The 14,461-nt window shown below is 45.0% G+C and overlaps 1 protein-coding gene across 1 annotated transcript in view; it reads left to right on the top strand.

Moving 5' to 3' along the window:
• mapk8ip2 (mitogen-activated protein kinase 8 interacting protein 2) overlaps positions 1-14,461 on the top strand; it is a 53,121-nt gene that overhangs the window by 37,405 nt on the left and 1,255 nt on the right. Inside the window, exons 3-13 of the mRNA XM_080437182.1 lie at positions 4,865-5,098; positions 5,502-5,580; positions 6,254-6,448; positions 7,019-9,230; positions 9,666-9,874; positions 11,028-11,103; positions 12,530-12,702; positions 12,802-12,911; positions 13,056-13,178; positions 13,385-13,455; positions 13,556-13,654. Of these exons, the coding sequence (XP_080293308.1) occupies positions 4,865-5,098; positions 5,502-5,580; positions 6,254-6,448; positions 7,019-9,230; positions 9,666-9,874; positions 11,028-11,103; positions 12,530-12,702; positions 12,802-12,911; positions 13,056-13,178; positions 13,385-13,455; positions 13,556-13,654 (3,581 nt within the window). The remainder of the gene's footprint in view (positions 1-4,864; positions 5,099-5,501; positions 5,581-6,253; positions 6,449-7,018; positions 9,231-9,665; positions 9,875-11,027; positions 11,104-12,529; positions 12,703-12,801; positions 12,912-13,055; positions 13,179-13,384; positions 13,456-13,555; positions 13,655-14,461) is intronic.

Genomic DNA, 14,461 nt, shown 5'->3' with positions numbered 1-14,461 from the left:
TCTAGTGTAAAGTAACTTTACTTTTTTAATACATTTTTATTTTAACCAGAAGAAGGAAGGCACTGGAGAAAACTCGGACAATGAAAGCCTTTTTTATGTTTACAGGGTGCAGGCAAATAACGGGACAATGTTTCGATGTCAATACATCTTCATCAGGTCATGACCTGATGAAGATGTATTGACATCGAAACGTCACGTTATTTGCCTCAGGTCATGACCTGATGAAGATGTATTGACATCGAAACGTTGTCATGTTATTTGCCTGCACCCTGTAAATATAAAAAAAGGCTTTAATTGTCTGAGTTTGCTCCAGCGCCTTCTTTCTTCTACACATACCAGTCCAGCTCCTGAGATGCACCGGACCAGCCTGAATTTGGTTTGAGACGCGGTGGAACCCCTTTGTTATGTTATTTTAACCAATATGTATGGTACAGTATGTTAATACAATATAAATAACCAGGTTTCCAGGTAATGATGAGCTTTAACCATGACCCCTCTCCCCTGCCAAACACGCCAGCCCACCAAGCAACTGTATGCCAAACAATCAGCCACCTCAGAGGAGAATAGATACCACTCTCTTAGATCTGCATAGATGTCAACTCACTGCATCACTTTCATGGTGATTCAGACCTATATGTTTGACAGTATCTTGATGGGAATGAGTGAGTGTGCAGCTCTCCTTCTAACATTAAACAAAAATGGTGGTTCTATGGCTGATAACTGATAACCCCAAGGGCTGATATGACAGCAGCAGACCAATCAGAATCTGAACTGTTGGCTATCATAAGGGGTCCTCTTTTGGTACTGATATAGCACCATTCTCAAATGGTGCTTATCATCTTAAAGAACCATACAGGGGCTTAATAGGTTCTGTAGAGCAGCAGTGCTATAGAACCTCTACCACCCCCCAAAGAACTGCTGAAGAACCGCTGAAAAAACACCATTTATTTTTGTTAATAACAAACTACTGCACCAAACCATACTCTCTCCACTATCCACTGGCGGTCACTTCCCTGTTAGATCCGTAAAAACCTCATATGATGAGACGCCTAATTACTCCTATTACAGTCTCATAATTTCATAATTCACTCTCACCAGTTTTCAATCACACAAATTGCTGTGGGTGCGTCCTGGGCTGATCCCTCCTATCTCCCAAGACTCCCTCAGCTGTCCACTGCCTCCCTGCATCAGCTGGACACTTGAGCTACCAGTATGTACCCAGTGCACCATCAAGCTACTTCCCTCCAAGAGCGCTATAGTCATTGACAAGCTATCATGTTTCTCTCTTGTGATTCGCTTCAGCAGAGTTAATGGCTGCAGCATCAGCCATGCTGAACAAGCCTCCGGTCTGAAACAGAATGTCAGATTAGAATGTCATTTGACACACTGGTCATCGTTCAGGGTCACTGAACTGTTGCACTAGCATTGCAGAGCAGAAATCCATGCATAAGTCTGTGTTTTTAAGGATAGTCATCGGGTTATATTTAAGATATGATATTACCTGAGTTTGCACGCACACATGTTTGCTCATATGTGTGTTCTTGTTCAGATGTAGCCATGTGTGATTGCTTCTTCTATATGATATTATATGATATAAACATGGCCAGTCACAGAGTGGTTGCTTGACATAATTTCCTCTTCATTGAATGCGATTAGTGTGTCCAATCCCTGGGAGCGTGAAAGAGGGCTAATCTCATTCACATCGACCCTCCTTCATAAGCAGAGCTGTGCTTATTATGTAAGTCTGTTGAATGGGGGGCGGTCATGGGGACCAGAGATGGGGTGTCCTTGGGAACCTGAGACCATGAGCATCGATTCTCAAAGGGAGACAACTCATATTTATAGCTGCTCTCTCTCTCTCTCATTCTTTCTCTCCCCCCCTTGCCTATCTGTCTGTCTGTCTGTCTGCTAGGTGGGCTAGCTAAATAATGCTTTCACTACAGTGTGTAGATCTTTCACCTCAAGACAGTTGTGTGGCTTTTCACATCCTTATTGATGGACCCCAAGATGCTGGAAGATATTATAGGTCATTGTGGCAAATGATGTATTACTGTAGGTCATGTTTTCACAACGATAGAGTGTTGAGTCTGGTTTGTTGTGGTGGTAGAATTTGTATTATGATGGCCTACATTGTCACTGATAATAATGACAGATGATAAAACACTGCATCACACGGCTAATGATGATGAAAAACAAGTAATTCCATCACCCCTGCAACAGGAGAGTAGCGGAGAGGAACAATACAGGCTTCACGTGTAAACTGGCCGATGTGCACGTGCCCAAAGATTGAGTGTTCATTTCTGTCACCATGGCCTTAAGAGGCTTTTTCTGTGCATCAGCAAAATTGTGTCAGGTGGATGATCAGCCGAGGACTGCGCTATGATGCCTCGTCTTAAAGGCTGGCACTGGGTCTCTGAGACAAGGAGAAAGTGCTGTGCTGTTCCAAATGCAAAGCAGAGGAGGATGGATCCTTCCCCTGTGCTTTTACTGTCAGATTCGAGATGAAGAGATGTACCGTTTGTGCCAACTACTCTGTAAAATCCTCACCGTTATTTTTTTTTTTTTTTTGTTCAAGGTTTTTTTATTTTATATTTTCACATACAGGTCTATAATAATGAGCATACAAAAAACAGTGAATGTATGTTAACCCTCCCACCCCCCCAAAGTTCCCGCTCCGAAAGAGCCACAACCCTGGTTTCTCCTTGTACCATTAAAACAAAAGACAATACAGAAAAATAAGACACAATTGCAATGAAAATGAAAACAAATCAAAAAATAAATAAAATAAAAATAAAGTGTACACAGTAGAATATATATATTATTAAAGAAGGATTTTCTCACCGTTAATTTAAGGCTGCAATTTGGAACTCTTTTGTGAATAAAACATAACTTACAATAACTAGTACATCTGCAATGGTTGGAGGTGGTCTCCCTATACTCTTCCACTGAGAAATGTTGTCCTGTGTTCTGGTAGGGACGCTAGTGGTTGACAAGTGGTATTGCCTGAAAATCAAAACGCCATATCTCCCCTGCCCAAGCGAGCATTCTGTCTTAGCTAACAGGTAGAGTTTTGTCTCAAATACTGGGAATAAATGTTATGGATTGCAGCTTTAACTCTGAGATTATACAAATGTAACCACATTGACTATGGTGGGTCCATTTGGTTAGATTTGTGCACTGACTCTCAGAGTTACAAATGGATAAATTAATACCACGGAGGTTTTTTACCATGTATAGATTCCATTACATGAAGAAACATGTGATACTGTACCTACAGTAGCTCAACCCATAGCTGTACTGTACATAAATGTTGAGATCGTGATAGAAAGTGAGAGTTGGTTTCACCCTGTGTTGGCAGGCAAATGTAGAGGACTGAATTAATGAAGTATGGTACATTTTAAATTGCGTTGTGCTGCAGAAGAGCATAAAGCGTAGAGTCACGCATTCTAATCATTTTACCTTCATCCATATTGATGAACTAAAATAATGCATTATAGAAACCCACTCTTTAATCTACTGTAGAGTCAGGAATTAGTTAGAATATCTCTGCTGTCGGGCCAATCACAATCCAAAATATTAACTTAAAATATTAAGAGTCAGGAAATGAAAAAAACATGTTTTTACAATACTGCCTCATCAAAGTTGGTATAGTGACTTTATACATTGTCAGATACATGAATGTGTCCTCCTTATATTATCATCAATTTACCCAAATACAGCTCAAGTGGAGTTAGGAGGTTTTTGATCAATAATGTGGAGAACATAACATAACATAACATAACATAACACAACACAACACACATGAGCTGTACGCAGAGGTGCAATGGGACTTCAAAATAATTTACTTTACCACTGACCTGTAAAGGCATTGAAACCCAAGAGGCTTTATTGATCCGACTTCACTGTCCTTTACCCACATTCTCTCTCATCTTTCTCTTTCACGCACGCACGCACGCACGCACGCACACGCACGCACACACGCGCACACACACACACACACACACACACACACACACACACACACACACACACACACACCCACACACCGTCTGATGGTCTCCTCTCTATCTTTTGGGCGGTCCTGAGACGGCTCCATTCTTCCGCTCTCTGCATGCTCTCATTGTATCTCTAAGTGCTTTCACTGTTTCCTGCTCTCACCTTTCTGCCCTCACCAGGAGATTTCTAAAGACACTGCTGAACACTGCATGTAGCTTCACTCTCCCTCCCTCTCACAATGATGTGTCTATGCCTAGACTAGTTGCACACGTGCACGCACACACATGCACACGCACACGCACAGGCACAAGCGCAGGCACACGCACACGTACACGTACACGCACACGCACACGCACACGCACACGCACACGCTCACGCACAGCCTGAACACAGAAAATAAGACATCAGCAGAATCTGCTTTGACTGTTTATGTATATTCACTAACAGAGCCCTTCCCTATACTGCAGTGCTTTGGATCGTGTACGTGCGTGCGTGTGTGTGTGTGTGTGTGTGTGTGTGTGTGTGTGTGTGTGTGTGTGTGTGTGTGTGTGTGTGTGTGTGTGTGTGTGTGTGTGTGTGTGTGTGTGTGTGTGTGTGTGTGTGTGTGTGTGTGTGTGTGTGTGTGTGTGTGTCTGTGTCTGTGTGTTTGCACTCGATCAAAGAATATTGCACTTATAGTTCTTGTCTAAAGAAAAGCAGGTGAAACTGGTGAAAAAGGGTCCGTTTTCCCCCCTTTGAGTAGTCTCACTGCCTGGTTGTTTATCCTCTCCTGGAATCTGCTGAGAGAGAGAGAGAGTATTAACGGAGAGCATCCCTATTTTGAATGCCTGCATTCATAATCATTTACGTACCCCACCTCCTCCACCAGGACTGTCTCATACTGGAGAAGAGCGAGATGCACCACCCGATCTGCTCCTTCCAGGACGACTTCCAGGAGTTTGAGATGATTGACGACGAGGATGATGAGGACGAGGATGACGAGGACGAGGAGGTCGATCCCGACGCGCCTCCCTCCCCCTCGGCATCCCCTCTCAGCTCCCCTACGCTTGGCACTCTGAAGAGCAGACCCACCACTCTGAACCTCACCACTGCTGTGTCACAGGTCTAGAGAACAGTTTCCATTCACTTGCACATCACTTCACAAACCCCCTTTTCTAGGTTGCTGCAATGTGGTTTGCACGCATTATGTACAATAAAAACGACACCACAAAATATAGATAACTTTATACCCAAGGGCTGATATGACAGCAGCAGACCAATCAGAATCTGAACTGTTGACCTTGACGGTGGTTGCTGCGTTGATTAAGCGCTATTTTCTCCTTGCCTTCGTAACTAAATATGTCTAATATGGGTATAGTGATGAACAGTATCGCCCTCGGTTGGACTAACCTTGGACAATGGCCGGGCAATAATTTCAACCATTCTCTAAACACAATAGAGTGCATGACCTCTGTAATGATCCTGTATGAGTCAATAAAATCTCACACTGTCTCCTTTCCCATCAGGATTCCCTGAATAACAACAGCAGTACATCTCCAAAGAAAGGAAGCTGGCAGGACTCCCTACGAAACCCTACTTCTCAAGGTGAGAAAAGTTACCGTAGCTCTAGAAGCTCTAGAAGAATATGACGTATTGTTTTGTTTGATGGAGAATGTGGTGAATGACTAACCGCCTGTAGATGTGCTATTTCACTATACTAAAAAGAAAAAAACTATTGGGGGTTTTAATAATCACTCACAGAGCCCTTTCCTACTGCAGTGCTTTGAAGTGCGTGCGTGTGTGTGTGTGTGTGTGTGTGTGTGTGTGTGTGTGTGTGCGTGCGTGCGTGCGTGCGTGCGTGCGTGCGTGCGTGCGTGCGTGCGTGCGTGCGTGCGTGCGTGCGTGCGTGCGTGCGTGCGTGCGTGCGTGCGTGCGTGAGTTAGTGCACGTGCACGTGCACGTGCATGAGTGCGTAGCATCTTTAGAAAACATTTGTAACATTTTCACCTATTTCACCTATATATCCAAAGTAGGGCATAAGGTTGAAAGTGGTTGATTTAACATGGCAAACTGAATGTCGCTATAGTTATGAACCCATTAAGACCTGGAACGCATCTGTGTCACTTTAGATTTCTTTGGCTATTCAAAAATAGCAGATATACAAGCTCTTCTATGAGCTTGTAGATCTGCTATTTTTGAAAGATCTTGATTTTTTTTTTTTGATTTTTAAGAATCGCCTCAGGTCTTATTAATGGGTTACGGTCTGCTCTGCTTTCAGTCCGTCTGTCGCCCACCCACACGTGCTTGGAGGATGGCAGTCATGTGACAGGACAGTGCCCAGCTGCCCCAATCTCCCAAGCGCCAGGCAAAGGTACTCCCCCAAAACAGGCAGGGGAGGGCGGGCACCCTCAGTCCCCTCGCAGGCCCCTCCTTTGCGACATGGAGGGTAACAGGCGGGAGAGGCCCGAATACGGTAACAATGGCCGACCGTCCAAGTTCAGAGCTCATCCCATTAACGTGAATGTCATGTCGTGACGTGCTGTGAAGTAACGTGATGTGAATTGGACACCTTTTTGCGATATACGAGTTCAACAAAACACGATTGTTTTGTACTGACATCTGCCATTCTTCCTCAAATTGGATCATGCACATTAGGGAAGCATAATTTTATATTTTGATATGGCTGATAGTTTGCTGAACTCTATATCTACAGTACATGTTTTTTATTCATCCCCCATCCTTCCCTCACTGACTGTGAACTTAAATGAACTGACGTATTTATTGGCTCCTTAATCTTGTCTCTTCTCTCCCTCCCTGCACCCTGCCTCTCATTATTCATTCCCTCTGGACTCTTTCATTATCTCATCCTCTCTGGCTCCCACAATTCCATGCTCTCCTCACATCTAATTCTTTACTCTGATGCATCTGTGTTCTCATTACATCATGTCTTCATTCATTCTGTCTCATCCCTCATCCCCTACTCTCCTCCTCGACTACTCTCATTATCTCCATCTCTGTTTCTCTACACCTTCCTTTCTCGCAGGTTCATTCGGTCAGCATAAGATTCACACCTGCCCTGGTGATGTCATCGGTACCATCATCACAGAGCCTCCGATTCAAACCTCCAGAGTTCCCTCGGTGGATGAGCACTCCCAATGTTCTGACACAGAGGTGGACCACGACCTCAACAGCGGCCACAAGCACGTGACCCGATGCACCACCGACACCTACACAGTCACCAGTGAGTCAGGTCTGGACCCGGAGTTGGAGAACGACCCGGACGGAACCAGCCACTGTTTGTCCTCCACCGCGCCCATCGGAGCCAATGACGGCGCTGACACGCCTCTGTCCGACGAGGAGCTGGAGAAGGACTTTGAGGTGGAGTTCATGCGTAAGGAGACCTACGACTTGGTGTGTAAGGAGAACCGCAGCTCGGCATACGTGGAGTTCCCCTCCATCGAGCCCTCCGAGCTCGCCTCATTCTCCAGCTACCTGTCCTCCAGTCGCTCAGATACACTCGACCAATCCAACAGCTCTGCCACGGCCAATGAGGCAGCAGCTAACGATTCCACTTCTCCGTCGTCAGACCCGGGGATCGCCGACATGAACGCTAAGCGGAGCTATGTGTCAGACCCTGACCTGAGCTCCCCCGGGTCAGACTCTGACATCGAAGGGGAGCTGGAGGCAGCGTTCGCCTGTGGAGGTCCTCTGGTTTCCAACATGATCTCCTCCATCTCAGAGACAGAGCTTGACCTCACCAGTGACGACAGTAGCAGCGGACGCTCCTCTCACCTCACCAACTCCATTGAGGAGGCCAGTTCGCCCACTTCGGACCAGGACTTGGACCCAGATACAGAGTTGGAACAGGACAGCGGCATTGTGGGGATGAAGGCGTCTCTGCTTCTGGGCCAGCCTGACCCGATTAAAGAAAGCTTGTCTCTACGATCTCCATCTCCCTTACCTTCTCCCACCCTGGCGACACCTTCTCCTGTGGACTCGCCTTACCTCCCGCCAGAGCCCTATGATGACGGACTGGCTCTGATGGGGCTACAGAATGTGGATGATGAGTCGTATGAGCCCCAGGCTGACCCAGATGAGACTCTTCCCCCAGCCCAGCACTGCGAGGACAGCCTCTCCAGACAGATGGTGCTGGAGATAGAACCAGACCACGGTTTGGAGAGCTTCAAACGCTCCTTCTACCTGCCAGTAGGACCCAGGCTCATGCCCAACTCTGATGACTATGATGGAAGTGAGGGAGACTCAGAGTCAGAGAGCGAAGATGAGCTGAGTGAGAACTCAGACTCGCCCTGGCTGCTTAGCAATTTGGTCAACAAGATGATCTCAGAGGGGTCTTACCCAATCAGCTGTCCCGAGGAGTGCTTCAAGAGGAAACCGTCCATGTCCGATACCATCTCGCCATCCTCGGACATTGAGGCGGATAGCTTCAAAGAAGAAGACACGCAAGGGAAGAAATCGTGGATGGAGGGATCAGAGGAAGAGGACGAGGATGGCCTGAGAAGAAGAAGGGAGGATGCAGAGGAGAGGGAGATGAGTGCAAGACTTTCCAATGAAGATGACCGGTTTGGTCCCTGTCTGTACATGAGCAACCCCACCGCTGACACCATCGCCCCTGTGATTGTGGAGCGCTACCTCAACCAAGGAAGCCATGCCCATCTCATTAAAGACTCTGAGAGGAACTTGAAGACCAAGCCTTCGAAAAATGCCAGGAGACAGGGAGACGACGAAGAGGACGACACCAGGGAGCCCGATAACGACTTGATGATGCTGGAGGGGAGGAAGGACCTTGACTCACCGAGCTTCAGTGAGAGCGTGGTCAGCGACAAAGACGAGGGACGAGAGACAGAGCCCAAGCCCACAGGTCGATCCTCCGCTTCCCTGGAGCGCATCACCGAAGTCAAAAACAGCCTGACCCTGGACATCCCCACTGCCCAGACCAATCGCTGCTTCAGCCTCACTTATTCCACAGACAACGATGAAGAGGAGGACTCCTCTCCCTTCATGAGTGACTTGAGGAAGCAGTCGTCTTACAGGGGCAGTGACCTGTATCTCGACAGTTCACCGCCCATTGATGACAGCGTTCGGAATCTGCCCTTGTCAGACCAGGACCTCCCGTTATGTGAGAAAGACCTGGCTGACAGACTGCAGACAGATGACGAGGGACTGGCTTATGACTCCATGAAGTACACACTTGTGGTGGATGAGAATACCACTCTGGAGCTGGTCAGCCTAAGGAGGTATGTTCTAGACAATATGATTGCTGTAATACAAGTTTGGAAGCTGAAATATAATTGAATTGCTGCGACATTAAACCTCAAAATAATAATAATAATGTTGTTTTTACTGGGAGCAGAAATAATAAATGTTACTATTGCTATATGGCAATTGTTTGCCTATAATGACGTGCCCAAAATATGGACACCAGGTTGAACTTTTGTTAAGTCTGTCTGTGGGTTTTATAGATATTTAACCAATGAAAAGTATCAACCAAGAGCTGAAAAGTATCAACCAAGAACTGTACATTGGATCAACTGGAACACAGGCTAATTTTTCCATTTCCGGAAAAGTAACGGTTTTGGACATACACGTTTTCTGCCCGACGGCAACCATATGGTCCTGCAGTTGTTTGCTGTGTGTACCTAACACGTCTCCACATGTCTCTCTCTTCCCAGATGCACTTCGGTTCTGAGTGACGACAGTGAGCTGTCCACACTGTGCGACGAGGATCCTTTGGGGACCGGCAAGGTGGTCTACAGCCTTAGTGGCGAGGAGCTACGATCGGAGCTCCTCAGCTCTTCAGAGGACTCCTCCCCGGAGGCCGACCTGCCGTTCTCCAAGAAGTTCCTCAATGTCTTCGTCAACAGCACCTCCCGCTCCTCCAGTGAGTCACATGCAGAACCACTGACAGACACACAGCCCTTTACTGGAAGCCTCTGTCATCATCATGTGTGCCAACAGTAAAAGAAAGTCACAGGCTTACATCAGCATGCATAATGAGAGAGGTCTCTGGAGGGTTTTTTTTTAGCAAGGAAAATCGTTAGCAAAGCAGCATGCTTCTTAATGCTGTCATTTCAGAGCTCTCTAAATGAATAGATTAGGATTCAACTCAGCTCTGTCAGCCATGATGATGCATGAATACATGAGCTAATAAATGTAATGAAATAAACACACACAAGACTTTGCAGGAGGGCTGTGCTCCCCAGTACAGCTATGATCACTCATTTATACCGTTCACATGCTTAATGAATGATGGAAGGCTGATTAGACTGGCTTTTGTTACCATTTATATAATTATCTTTTGTTTAGACTTTGGCAAAGAAATCTATCAGCAGTATTTGAGTGAAACGAGTAGTAACCTCACATTAAATCTTTTTTACTTGACACGTTTTTACTCAAGGTCAGAGTCACAGATCATTTTAAATGCTGGAAATTCAAACAATGTGAAAAAAACAGGACCTACAGTATGTTATAATTTGGCATTCTCATGGACAATACACACATACACTTTGGAAATTTTGAATTTTGAACAGCTAAATCCTCACATTTCCCATACTCAAGGCTGTGATGTCAGGAGTACAAGAAATCCAATCTGGCAAATTCACCCAAACTCTGTATAAACAAATACAGGGACACTCATATCCTCAATATACATTTAATTTCACAATTAACAGTAGAAAGGGTTCCAGAGCATTGCAAATATAGCTGGTTTTAAATGCTAGTCATTTTCAATCTACATGTATAGGCAAATATTGTACCAAGTACTGTCAGTACCGTATTTACAATTAACTATACTTCCTCCACTGATGTCATTACTGTGCAGTTCCATTCTGCTACCTGTACCTTTTCCGAACTTCTCAGTTTAAGTCATTTCTATTTAATTAAAAAATATATACTGTAGTCTAAATATTGACTTGGACTAGGATGTAAATATCTGAAGTTGTCCCTTATCTGTTGCCCTACCTTTAAACACTACCCTTTCAGGTAACATACTGTAGCTGTTCTGCTGCAACATCACATATCTCTTACATGTTTAGGCACAGAGTCCTTTGGTCTTTTCTCCTGCACGATCAATGGAGAAGAGAGGGATCAGACACACAGGGCAGTCTATAGGTAAGCCGTTCTGTTATCATGTGGTTATCAGTGATCTACCATGTCAACACAGGAACAGCTAACGTGCTTTAACCACTAAAACCCCAGCATCTGTATTGTACATAGCAGATCGACAAGCTTACAACTCGCCGCACTGCGACACATTGTAAGCCTGTCGATCGGCTATTTTCAGCAAAAGCTTTCCCCACAATAACAGAAAATACACTAGCATAGAGCCCTGAGGGACTCCGCTGAACCATATGGGGTTTAAGTGGTTAAAGCACAACAACACTTTGGTAGAGGTTTGGATTGTGCCGCTACCTTGCCATGGTGTGAACTCCAAATGTTGTTCCGTTGATTAAAAATCGATGTTCCAAATGTTGTCTCCTCATTGCATGACATTGCAGCTTTTAAAGTTTTTTTTAATCAATAAAATCAATAAAATAAAAATCTCAACTTCCTCTTGATTGTTTTTGAAGATCCGGATCTGCGGATCCAGTCTTGGTCTTCTTCCTATTTCATTCAAAGAGTAAAATCAACAGGAAGTAGCCTTTTTTTTAATCTACTGGGATTTGTGACATTATATAGTGGTAGAATCCGCTTTGTTTGCATCTGTTTATGTGCAAAAAGAGAGACTTTGAGAACTGTATCTATATTTGAAATATCAATTTCGAATCAATGGAGCAACTATTGAAGATATCTTGCCAATATTTGGATGGCAAGGTAACTTCTAACTACACAATCCAAACCTCTACCCAATTGTCATTGTGCTTTTAAGATGGTAAAAACCAAAACCTTGAACACTTTAATTGAATTACAACTGATTGATTTTTAGGAATGGAGTTTGTGAGATGGTTCCCTAGGCGGTTATAGTTTGCCCTTTACGGCATGCAGTAGGAGACATGACCATGGTGAATCATCAATGATAACAGGGAATAAGGCACGTGTCCTAGCTACAGCTGTGTCCCTAGTGCTTCTGCAGGGGAACCAATGATATTCACACCACCGTCGCATTACTGTTGTCTGTGTGCATGCATTGGCTGTGTCCGTGTGTTCATATACTGTATATCCCTTGCACATGCATACATGTGTGTGCGTATGTGAGCATGCCCCTCCTCTTTCAGTACACAGTCATTTTCAGTCATTTCTTTGTCTCCTTTCTCTGCTCCAAGCCCCCCCCCCTCCCCCATGTTCCATTCTCCTGGGTGAATGTGTGCTGTTTCATTCCAGCTCTCTGGGTTGTCCACTGGGAGTCACCCAAAACCCAGACAGATGCTTCCGCCCATTAAACAAAGCCAAGCTCTGCAGGATTTCCTAGTTTGGCCCAGTGCAAAAACCTGCTCAATTTGTTAGCGTGTCATGATGTGAGGAGGACATAATTCAAAATGTAGCACCGATGTTCTGCTCCTCATAGATTGTGCGTCTGTCTCTATGCCTCCCTCTGCAGGTTCATTCCAAGACATGCAGATGAGCTGGAACTGGATGTGGATGACCCTCTGTACGTGGAGGAAGAAGAGGATGACTACTGGTACAGAGGTTACAACATGCGTACGGGAGAGAGGGGAATATTCCCCGCCTTCTATGCCCATGAGGTCATTGGTCAGTCCAAGGAGTTGCTAGGTGAGCGGAGAGGCCATTTGGCATTTTAGAAGTTGGAACTTTTTTGTCTTGTTACGAAGATGATCTCTTCTCATTTTGTTTCTTGTGTTTCTCCTGTAGGAATGAAGAGGAACCCAGCATGGACTGAAACATTCAATGTTCAGTTCTTGGGTTCCGTGGAGGTACCTTATCACCAAGGCAATGGCATCCTCTGTGCTGCCATGCAGAAGGCAAGTGTAAAACAGCCCCCCCCCCTCCCACACACACACACACCCACACACCCACAAGCGCACACACCCACACAAGTACGCACGCAGTCGCACGTGTACAAACGCACACGTCATCATAATTCAAACTTTTTTTCTGGGTGTTAGATTGCAATGTCAAGGAAGCGGACGGTTCATGTACGACCACCTTCTCTGTGTGAGTTGGAGATCAGTATGCAGGGAGTCAAACTGATCATGAGCCTGGATGATGACTTTGACACTTTGGATGAGGTGAGAATAAATGATTGACTGAATCAATGCAAAGGAAAAGCTTTACCAAAAGATTACATAACTGACACATGAGTTTAGAATAGAAGCCTCAGATAAATCTAGCCATGAATGGGATTTAATTTGAAATAAATATGTAGAATCTTAATGCTCTTTTCTTTATATCTTTCCTATTATCTTTTATATCTTATATCTTTCGCCATCTCCAGTACGACAGATGTAGTCACTTCTTCCAGATGAAGAACATCTCCTTCTGTGGATGCCATCCCAAGAACAACTGGTACATGGAATAAATGCATGTTTTCTCAGTTTTCTCTATATAGCTTGGACTGTACAGAGACTCTCACTCATTGCATCAAATTTTTCCTTTCTCTCTGCAGCTACTTTGGCTTCATCACCAAGCACCCCATGCTGAGCAGATTCGCTTGCCATGTGTTTGTATCCCAGGAGTCAATGCGGCGTGTAGCGGAGTGTGTCGGGTGAGATGATGCTACGCTTGAGAAACACAGAGACTGATTCATAGATAGGGTCATATTTAAACATTAATTGTGTATTGTTATTAGCCTATAAAGTTAAGGGAAACGGAGGGAAAGGAAATACCTTTGTTAGTCCTGAAGGGGAAATTACACATCTATCTATTCTATCAATTACACACCCTGTGAAGCCTTGAATTCATGGAGATTTTTTTGTTTTCCTCATATTCCTAAGCCAATAATTTGATGACCGGCGGAAAAGTCTCCGGTGGGAGACTCCGCAAGTCTCCTACCAGAGACTCCGCCGGTTAGGAAAGCGACAAAAAAATAAAATCTCCATGTTATCAAGGCTTCACAGGTTGTGTAATTGATAGAAAATACGTCGTTTTTTCGGTGAACTACTCCTTTAAGGGCAGCTTCCCCAGCAAGCTCTGTAAAATATAACTGAGGAAGAAGACAGAGAGAAAGAGACAAGAGGCTATTAAAGAATATTGAGCTAGGGTCCTGCTGAGACAGTTTGTACATGAATCACATTTTATGTGTGGGTGGAAGCTGTGGTGTGTGTGTGTGTGGGTGGAAGCTGTGGGTGGAAGCTGTGTGTGTGTGTGTGTGTGTGTGTGTGTGTGTGTGTGTGTGTGTGTGTGTGTGTGTGTGTGTGTGTGTGTGTGTGTGTGTGTGTGTGTGTGTGTGTGTGTGTGTGTGTGTGTGTGTGTGTGTGTGTGTGCGTGTGTGTATGTGCGCGCGTAGCTGTGCGTGCCTGCGTGCGTGTCCATCCATGTCCTTAATGACTGCAAGCTTGTTAACTTCTGAATC

Source organism: Gymnoscopelus braueri (genome assembly GCF_963280865.1).
Source record: "Gymnoscopelus braueri genome assembly, chromosome: 9".
In the NCBI taxonomy this organism is placed as follows: Eukaryota; Metazoa; Chordata; class Actinopteri; order Myctophiformes; family Myctophidae; genus Gymnoscopelus; species Gymnoscopelus braueri.
Note: the sequence above shows the minus strand (reverse complement) of the source record. Positions and strands in the feature narration are given on the sequence as shown.